Consider the following 10,814-nt stretch of genomic DNA (forward strand, 5'->3'; position numbering starts at 1 on the left):
TGGCTGATGCTATCACAAGAGTTTTGGTTTTTATGACAGTAGGACTTTCTATGAAGATTATAACCTGTTAAGGAGGGATGGGATCCACCTGTCTAGAAGAAGCAGGGCAATCTTTGGTAGTAGGGTGGCTGACTTAGTGAAGTGGGCTTTAAACTGAATGGCTTGGAATGTGGGGTCCAAAATGGCTATGCTTATGCCATTGCTACCAACTGGGAATCAGCCAGGCCAACCAGAACAGTGACATATGTTCCTTAGCAGCATCCTGTCACATGAGCCAGAAGGCCAGCCGCCTCAAGGGTTTGTATAGCTACAGAGGATCCTCTTGCATCCTTCTAGGGAAACATGCATCCTCAACTGTTGTCTTCTCTGAAGTGCCTGTATACCAATGCATACAGCTTGAGGAATAAACAGGAAGAATTAGAGATCTCTGCACTGTCACAGAGCCATAATTTCATTGTGGTTACACAGACATGGTGGGACAACTTGCATGACTGAAATGTCATAGATGGCTGTGTACTTTTTAGGAAAGACAGACCAGAAAGAGGGTGGTAGAGTTGCTCCTTATGTGAGAGAACAACTGGAACGCATGAAACTCTGCCTAGGGATTAATGTTGAATGAGTGGAGAACTCGAGGGTAAGAATTAAGTGGAAGGCTATTATGGGTGACACCGTTATAGGAGTTTACTACAGGCTGCCTGATCAGGAAGATGAGGCCCTGTACGGACAGCTGAAAGTAGCCTCATGATCACAGGCACTGGTTCTCATGGGGGACTTCAGTCACTCTGATATTTGCTGGAAAAACAGTACTTCCAGGCACAAATTGTCCAGCAGATTCCTGCAGTGCATGGAGGATAATTTTCTGATACAAGTGGTGGAGGAGCCAGCGAGGAGAGGTGTGCTGCTAGACATTGCTCCTACAAACAAGGAAGGGCTGGTTGGGAATGTAAAGGTTGGCAGCAGCCTTGGATGCAGCAATCGTGAGATACTGGAGTTCAGGATTTTATATGGAAGAGACAAGGCAATAAGTAGGATTGCAACTCTGGATTTCAGGAGAGCCAATTTTGACCTCTGAATGCCTTCTTTGGTTCAGTCTCTACTGCCAAGACTGTCCCAAAACTTGGAGAGTCTGGGGAAGGATAGACTTTTCCGTGGTTGAGGAGGATGTGGTTAGAAATCATCTAGGCAAACTCGACACACGCAAGTCCAGGGGCCCTCATGGAATGCGCCCACGAATACTGAGGGAGCTGGCAGAAGTGATTGCCAGGCTGCTGTCTTGAAAGGTCACAGGGAATGAGAGAGGTGCCTTACCTCTGACCCTGGGAAGATGATGGAACAGCTTATTCTGGATGTCATCTCCAACAAGTTGAAGAAAAGGAGATTATTGAGAGTAGTCAACATGGATTCACCAAGGGAAAATCATGCTTGACCAATATGATAGACTTCTGTGATGTCGTAACCATCTGGGTAGATGAGGAGGGAGCAGTGAATGTTGTGTATCTTGACTTCCGCAAGGCTTTTGACACTGTCTCTCACAACATCCTTGTAGGGAAGGATAGAGGTGTGGACAGTGAGGTGGATTGGGAACTGGCTGACTGGCAGAGCTCAGAGGGTTGTGATCAGTGACACAGAGTCTGATTGTAGGTCTGGAGCTACTGGTGGTCCCCAGGGGTTGGTCCTGGGTCTGGTCTTGTTCAGCATCTTCATCAATGATCTGAATGAAGGGATAGAAAGCACCCTCAGCAAGTTTGCTGATACAAAGCTGGGAAGAGTGGTTGACACACCAGAAAGCTGGGCAGGCTGGAGAGTTGGGCGGAGAGGAACCTTATGAGGTTCAACAAGAGCAAGTGCAGAGTCCTACACCTGGGGGGAATAACTCCATACATCAGTACAGGTTAGAGGCTGACCTGCTGGTCTGAGCTGCGCAGAGAACCTAGGTGTCCTGGTGAACAGCAGGTTGACCATGAGCCAGCAGTGTGTTCTTGTGGCCAAGAAGGCCAATGGCATCCTGGGATGCATTAAAAAGAGCATGGCCAGCAGGTTGAGAGAGGTTCTCCTCCCCTTCTAGTCTGCCCTTGTGAGGCCACATCTGTGTTCAGTTCAGGACTCTTCACTTCAAGAAAGACAGGGAACTTCCAGGGAGAGTCCAGCAGAGGGCAAAAAAAGACAATTAGGGGCCTGGACCATGTTCCTTACGAGGAAAGGCTGAGACACCTGGGACTGTTCAGCCTGGAGAAGAGAAGACTGAGAAGGGATCTTATCAATGCTTATAAATATCTACAGTGTGGGATTCGAGTGGATGGGGCCAGGCTCTTTTCAGTCGTGCCTAGCAACAGAAAAAATAAAGGGGGGTAATGGGCACAAACTGGGGCATAGGAAGTTCCCATACACACACGAGGAAAAACATTTTTACTGTGAGGGTGACAGAGCACTGGAACAAGCTGCCCAGAGTGGTTGTGGATTCTCTCTCTCTTGAGATATTCAGAACCCATCTGGATGCTTTCCTCTGTAGCCTACTGTAGAGAACCTGCTTTAGATAGAGGGTTGGGCTAGATGATCTCCAGAGGCCCCTTACAATTCCTACGGTTCTGTGATTAATTTATTTCTGAACAAGGTCAGAACAGTGTAGTTTTCTTCATGATAAGCCAAATTTTGTGTAAATTTTGCAGTGTCCTCTCTTTCTGTTGCCAGAACAAACCCAGCTCTCTTCCACATCCTTTGTGACTCCTGCACACACCTCACTAAGTCCTTATTATCCCAGTAGGAAGTCTTCATTCTTTTATGTTCTCTAAACCTTTTGTCACCTACAGTACTCTCTTCTGCTTTTCATGTTTCCTGCCTGCTGAACAGGAAGGAGCACGTTTTAGCTAATTCAGGAGCATGATTCTAATACTGATAGGCTGAAAATAAAGCCTAATGCAGCTAATAGTGAAAATGTTTCATTAATTTATGGTAATGCATCTTATCATCACTATTGTACAGTAGCAACCATTTAAAGCTGTAACTTCGCAGGCAAAACTTGAGGAGGTGTCTGAGCTCCCAGCATTTACATTTCTGGTTATAAAAATAATGAATTATGAGCAACTGTTTAATTTACTTCCTCCTTGTATTCTTTAGTGCTAAAAAAAACCCCAGTAATTTCAAACACTTCTTCCAGTGTTTAGCCCTTTCCTTCTTTTATATACATGTATGTTTAGTTACTTTAAGAATAAATCAGTAAGCCACCTGTCAGTCAGTGGTTTGTTTCAGTCCATGTCAAGAGCTTCCTAATTTTGTAAGACTTCTTAAAATCTAATTAGGTGGTGGTCCCTGCTCTCAGCAGTGCAGAGACACAGGATCCAGTTATGTCTGCTCCTGCTTTGTTGGATACCAGCTTCAACCAGATGGTGTAAACTGTGAAGGTAAAAGAATTAAAACCATTTCCTTTATGATTATCAACTTGTTTATTTTCAAAGAGCAAGGGTAGGTTTAAAGAAAAAAAAGATCCAGTCAGAAGAGATTAGAATACTCGTACATACGCTTACCCCAGGTGGGGAAGGATGTGAGATCTTAAAAAAAGTTGTTTAAACAGAATGTTGGAAAGAGTTCGAAGATAGAATGTTAGATCACTAGAGCAAGTGGAGGATTCAGAGTAGAAAAAGACCCAGGAGATCTTGAGCTTCTTATTGTGAGTAAAACAAACAAATAAAAAACTGTTTTATTTTATTGTTGTAGATAGTAAGTGATAAGACAGATGAGATACAGTGGAATTGTTCTGCTTGCTGACAGAAAGTTTGGAAGTTGTTGATGCTATTAATCACAGGGGAATACTCAAGAGCTATTCAATAATAAAAGGTGTTACTCATCAGGAGTGCCTTTTTCTCTCATTGACTGAAGATGAGGTCTAAGTAGCTCTGATACAAAATTCAGAGTATAAAATAGATACCGATGATTGGTCAGATTATCACTAGCCCAGAGTGAAACATAAAAAGGAAGAACTTTTACATTTGACGCACATGGGTGCCAAATACTCTTACGGATTCAAAGAGGAAATGAAAAATTCCCAAAATAAATGTTTTTCAGTAGCTAGAAAGTAGAAAGTGGAAAGTTGCAGCCTATGGGTTGAGCAGTTCCCAGGCCATGTGGGGGTGGGATCCAGAGCAAAGTAAATGTTTCTGAAAGTTTGCTTCATTCATGAAGTCACCCTACTCTGCTACTGGATACAACCAGGTAGCAGTTGGTCCTTTGCTCTCATTTAGTACAACTTCTTTCCATTCTTAAATGCAGCAAGCCAGCAGTTGTTGGTCCTGTTAACAGTGGGGTCAAAATGTCTTTACTGACTAACACTCTAAGAACATAGATAAGCAGCCACATTGTGAGCTTGTGAGTTTGAGGCCAAATCCACACAATTCTTTGTATCCTTATGCTCAAAATAATGTCTGCTTGAAGGTATTCCCACAACTAGCCTTTGACCTAATCTTTTCTCAGGGATTTCTTATTTTTTTTTTAATTTACTCTCACTTTTTTCTTGCCTCCCATTTTGCATATTCTAGATATTAATGAGTGTATCACTGGGACACACAGCTGTGGGATTGGACAAACTTGTGTCAATACATTAGGATCTTTTCGTTGTCAGCGGGACACGAGCTGTGGGACTGGTTATGAGCTAACTGATGACAGTCGTTGCAAAGGTATGTCCTGGGCAGAGAAACTGAAATCTTCCAGACTTGCATAAAAAAAAGAAACAGTGACCAGGTGATTCAATTTCAAAATGCTAAGGTAGATGCAGACTTGTCCTCAGGAGATTTAAATTCATTACAGAGGGATTCACTTTGTAAACACAATATTCTTAAGGATGTAAAACTTGGGAAAAAAAATGTTAAACCCAGTGTTGTTGACTAGCTATGTTTGAAAAAAAAAATGGTAATAGTCTTTTTTTATTTATTCAATAAATGATTCCAAGTTGCATCTAACTCAAAGTATGCAGTTATGTACATCCACTGCTACACCAGACATGATACCTTTGCAGAGGTACAAATTAGCAGAAAATTCCATTTGTTGTAGAATTGGTTTTCACCATGAAGAAGTATATTCCCCTGGAGCTTACAATTGTTCAAAAACAGACTGTGATCTCATTGCGTTGAGTAAGTGAACTTAGCCAAAATTCTGGGTAAGGCTTTATTATAGGAACTGATCAGTGAAGAGTAATAGATTGGGGGATAGGGAACAGAACAACAGAAATAAAAAGAACTGATGAACAAACTCCAATAGAAAACCCACAAAATATACAGACAATAATTTTCAAAGTATTATGGTCTAACTTTGCTCCCTTTGAAGTAAAATTTCTAGTAATTTAAATTGCACCAGTCTTAGGCCAACAAATAGCTTACTAGCAAGTATTAACAATGTTTCTCTGGTGGAAAAGTGGGAGTACAGCCATTAAGTTACGCATGCTGTTAGCTTTAGAAATTTCCTATCTGGATAAGATATGTTAATTATGCTAATAGTGATGAAAATAGAAAAGAAATTATGTTAGTATATAATTTTTAAAAGCCTTGTAAAATGACGTGGAAAATACTTGTCTCATTACTGAGTTGTGCAACATGTAAAACTCAGCTGATTTATCCCAATTCAGTTTTAACCCATCAAAAATTTAAAGCAGGCTCCATAATTATTTTCTGAATCTCACAAGTCTTAGCAGTTTGCCTCTCCTGTTTTGTCCACTGCATTGATGGGAAAAATAAGGCATCCTGTTTCTAGGAATTGCCTTCATTTTAATAATGTCAGGAGATCATTGCAAGGAGGCAAACACAAAATTTTAGTTACTTGTATGTGGACTAGGTTACATTCCTGGATAAAGCCTTGTTATTCCTTATCTGATTTGTCCAAATGATAATTTACTCACAAATATTTGTTTTCTATGATAAAGAATAGAATATTAAAGTACACAGAAATCATATGCATTTTAAAGCAGAATAATTCAAGGAGACCTTAATATGGATGAGAATCAAGGCCAACTAATTCCCTTTTGAAAGAAATGAACAATGTCTACACTGAGTCTAATGTTAAAATTAAAAATGCTCTTGGACATGTAATTAAGTTCCACTGACTTCAAAGTTAAGCCTGTGTGTAAGCACAGTGCTGAAGCAAGACTGAACACTGCCGAATATGGTGCTTCAGGTTCTCTATAGTAATTTTGAACCTTTTAGTTGTGAGAGTATATGATGGCATAGTAAACACATACACACATGTATGCTTTTTTCTTGAGATTCTGTTTTAGGCAACAGTTCAGATTGATCCTGGTTCATCGCACTGAATTGCACAAAATGTGCGGCAGGCTTAATGTGTCTGACATTTTTGACTGTGTCTTTTATTTTAAATGTGTTGAAAATGTTTGTCAAACTCCTAACAATTTTTTTTTGTGATGTACCAGATATTGACGAATGTGAGACTGGTACTCATAACTGCCCCCCCGATTTTATCTGTCAGAATACTCCAGGATCTTTCCGTTGCCGACCCAAGCTACAGTGCATGAATGGGTTTATACAAGATGCTCTAGGCAACTGTATTGGTAAGATATACTCTTATCTCAGCGAATGCATAAGTGCTGCTTATGAGATAAATTATAGCTTTATTGGCTGAGTTCTTAGCTTCTCAAGTCATTCTTCATGCATGTAGGTATTGTTCTATTACGTTTTTTCTCTTCTTAAAAGATATGGGTTGGTCATGCAGATAAGATTTACAGAAAAAAACCTTCTAAATAAGACTTAAATACTAAATCTATATCTTAATGAGATATAAGTACTTGAAGGACTTGGCTGTGTTTGAATTTTCCTTAAGTCTTTGGGGATTTCATCTGGAAAAGAAAAATCAGGGAAAAAAAGTGATATGTATGATCTCCCTCTATCCAAAGATTTTAGCTAAAGCTTAGTGTAAAAAACTTTAAGTTATGATATCCTCTGTAACATACTTTGTTTATACTAGTATGCAGAAGTTCTATAGATAAGTAGGTCTTAGTCGACCTATCCCCCTTTAGCTATGGCTTATGAAGAATCTGACTGGGTATGAATGATGATCCAGTTGTAACACAGTGTGAAGAGAAGTTTTATTTTAAATACTGCTTAGAATCCGTTGTGCTAATGCTTGTTTCCAAGACCTGTCAAGTTATTGTGAGGCTTCTGCAAAATAGAATTATAACCTTTCTGTAAATATGTTAGAATTACCAGTTTCCAGCAGACTCTAAATGAAATTGTCTAATGTGACCTAGAAATCTACCAGTTAGCCCCTTAAGTATTATTTTCAAGTCTCAGCCTTACTAATTACCCCAGCAGCAAAGCATGTTTTAAACATGTGGAACTGGCTGAGCAGCAGCAGCTGCCAGTTCTAGCTCATTGTCAGTCCCATGTTCTCCTGACCATCTCATACTCTGCAGCGCTGAAATCTGACACTGGCAACACTGATGCTGAAAACAAAATGAAAGCCTTTAAAATGAAAGGAGCTGATGACTGTGCACAACAAACCTTTGAAGACATATATCTGCCATACCTAGCACTAGATCCATGGCTGTAGGAGTTAGCATTCCTGCACTGACATTAGTACAGCCGCACTAATTTGCAGTAGTAATAGTTATGTCCCCTAAAATGAATTTGCTCAAAATGATTACCAAAACAATTTTACGGACAGATTTTACAAAATATGAATCAACTGCTGCCCTATGTGAAAAATTAACTGTTTTTCCAGCAAAGGAGTACTTTGCTTAATACCATGCCCACTGGAAAACAGTAACTCTTCAGCAGTTAGCGATACCACAGTGCAAAATGGTGATCATGCCCCAGAAATATAGGGAGGAAAATTTTAGGCTAAGTATGCACATGAAGCTGGACATTGCTGAAGGTTATGAGACACAGGCTCATACACTCGCAAGCAGTGACTGCTCCTACAGACTTCCCGATCTCAGATACATTAACATTTCAGTTTGATGAAGGCTGTCTCAGTACCTCCTATAGCCACTGATTTCTCACTCTGAAACTCCTTTTCCCCAGACAAATAGTTCATTGCTAACCTTGGTTTACAGCAAGTTCCTTATCTTCTTCATTAGATACACTGCACCAGATCATACTCAAATATAGATTAATTTCATCTCATTACATATTCTGGGGTTTTACTTTTCAGGCTTTATTTTTAATAGGCAAAGGGTATCTGTGTCACAAACTAATATGATGTCCAGTTCGTAAAAAGGTGAATAGTTGAGGGATGCATAGTCTTTTGAATACATACCAGAGCTCTTCAAGTTCTTACATGTTTATATGGATAGCCTATTATGAGACAAGGCAAAGTATGATAAATACCTGGTTGAGCTGATAAAACTGAGTTCTTGATCATCTGTTTGTACTATTAGGAGAGACTTTCAGAGGCTTTTAAACAAATACAAATTCTGTACCCAGTTTCCACTGCTTTTCCATACCTCTGCCAATCTTACTCCCACAGGATAAATTACATAAATTTGTGCTTTCCCATGAGTAGAGCCTTTCAGACCATGAATGATGTAAGAAACATGTTCAGGCAGCAGATTATTACATTAAATTGTTGTGCTCTTGCAGATATCAATGAATGCTTGAGCACCAACATGCCGTGTCCAGCTGGTCAGATATGTATTAACACTGATGGCTCATATACCTGTCAGCGAATCTCACCCAGCTGTGGCCGAGGTTATCATCTCAACGAAGATGGAACAAGATGTGTAGGTAAGTAACAGTTCTGAAAAATAAAACAGTTTAAAGAAAATGAAACACACCTGTTTATATTGACCTGTTTCTTGAACTCTACCCAAAGTTCTTCATGTTTCCACAATCAATTCTTGATCCTGTTTTTTCCCTCATAGCAGTCGTAGGACATAAAGAGTGACAAAGATCCTCTCTGTACTTCAGATAACTCATAAAACTCTATATGCTGAGAAGAATAATAGCGATAATCGCCCCTGCAAAATGACATTATCTGTGGCCCACCTGCCGCTTAATGTCTCTCAGAAGATAGTCAAATAAAGTTGAAAGTAATATGTGCTTTAATCTGGCATTTAGCTAAAGTGGCTTTTTCAAAGAGAGGTGTTTTGCATGTGTTTCTAATTATTGTAAATGTTTATCAAAGCATAACTGACTGTGGTCCTCTGACATCTTACCTTAGCTGAAGATTTGTTCCACGAATATTGAGTATCCATAATAAAATAGTTTTGCACCTAATTTCCTCCAAAGATTATCTATTTCCTGGTTATTTTTACCTCCCAGGTTCATGAATATTTACAGCACAAGTGAGAGATACCTGGTTCAGTAAGAATTTTGCATTCAGAGGTTTGTGTTTATTACTCTAATCTTCTTACTGAAGCTGGTAGTTAGATCAAAGTCTTCCTTTCTGTTTCAAAACACTTTTACAACTACCACTGAAGAAAGCTCATGACATGCTTGTAAGGCAGCAAGAATTTATACTTTATTTTATAGATGTAAAAGGCTCACAAATACGTATCTGAACTAAGAGTTAACTAAGAGTTAAAAGTGTTGCTCTTTTCTCAACTTGTATGCTCATAAGTGTACTTTCAATCTCTTCATTTTTTTTTAGATGTGGATGAATGCTCATCTGCTAATCAGCCATGTGGTGAAGGACATGTTTGTATAAATGGACCGGGCAATTACCGCTGTGAGTGCAAGTCTGGGTATTCTTTTGATGTCATCAGTAGAACTTGTATTGGTAAGTTGCACCTATTAACAGTGGCATTTTAAAAAATGAACCTGTGTGAAGAATGTTACTGCTCTCTGCATAATCTTTTTAATCTAAAAGTAATATTGACTACTATATTATTTATATACATCTAATACCATACTAAAAAGATACTGATACTTTAAAGGAAAATGTATTAGTAATGTCAACATGTTATCTGTTACATTGTTATGAGGTAAGATTATGAGAGTGCATGTAATTGTTTTCTGTGATATTTTTACATGCACTTACTGCAAAACATTCCTTTGAAAGATCAAAGTGACTTTCTTCTTTATACAGTTAATTCAGTTGTGCACTGGTGTTCTTCTAAATGAGTATTTTGGGCAAATCCTTCCCTTCTATCAAGAAAATTTACATCTGGAAAATAAAAATCAAACTCGAGGCCGCATTCTCATCCGGAATAATACTGTAAGGAAGCCAGACAATCCACAGATCTCTGTATATACTTATCATTGCAGATATCAATGAATGCAGACGCTATCCAGGCCGCCTTTGTGCTCACAAGTGTGAGAATACTCCTGGTTCCTACTACTGCACTTGTACCATGGGATTCAAACTTTCAACTGATGGCAGGTCATGTGAAGGTACGGCTGTCATATGCATCCACCATGTAGTATGAGATGTAGCTGTCACTGTTCAGCTATTTTTGTTTGGTTTTAGCTCATAAGACTGCATTGGAATGGCATGAGAAATAACCCATTTGCTGCCTTTGATTACATGAAGGCTGTTATGATTAATCAAAGCCATTGCAATCCACAATTCCAATATATTGCTCTTTGGCTAGATGATGTGACCAGTTTTTCACAATCAGCCTTGCTGATACCCAGAAGTAAAAATGCGAGTGTGTTACTAATGACCCCCCACCAAGTCTCACACCTTGAAGGACAGTGGGAAACAGATAGCGCATTGTCAACGGTTTACGGGCGTTAGGCCTGATTCCGTGACAAAGGGGACGGGGGACCCAAGGGCCCACGCCCCGGGAAAAGGGGAAAGGGGAAAAGGGTAGGGAGATGGCCCTGAGAGCAAAGAACAGCGGCAACAATCTGAGGAGAAACAAACTAATTTACTAA

The 10,814-nt window shown here is 39.6% G+C and overlaps 1 protein-coding gene across 3 annotated transcripts in view; it reads left to right on the plus strand.

Moving 5' to 3' along the window:
- FBLN1 (fibulin 1) overlaps positions 1-10,814 on the plus strand; it is a 100,076-nt gene that overhangs the window by 39,650 nt on the left and 49,612 nt on the right. For all 3 annotated transcript variants that reach the window (XM_021393120.1, XM_021393110.1, XM_021393099.1), the window contains exons 6-11: positions 3,297-3,398; positions 4,530-4,667; positions 6,410-6,547; positions 8,577-8,720; positions 9,586-9,714; positions 10,203-10,328. In XM_021393120.1, coding sequence (XP_021248795.1) covers positions 3,297-3,398; positions 4,530-4,667; positions 6,410-6,547; positions 8,577-8,720; positions 9,586-9,714; positions 10,203-10,328 — 777 coding nt within the window. The remainder of the gene's footprint in view (positions 1-3,296; positions 3,399-4,529; positions 4,668-6,409; positions 6,548-8,576; positions 8,721-9,585; positions 9,715-10,202; positions 10,329-10,814) is intronic.

This window comes from Numida meleagris, chromosome 1 (assembly GCF_002078875.1).
Source record: "Numida meleagris isolate 19003 breed g44 Domestic line chromosome 1, NumMel1.0, whole genome shotgun sequence".
Classification (NCBI taxonomy): domain Eukaryota; kingdom Metazoa; phylum Chordata; class Aves; order Galliformes; family Numididae; genus Numida; species Numida meleagris.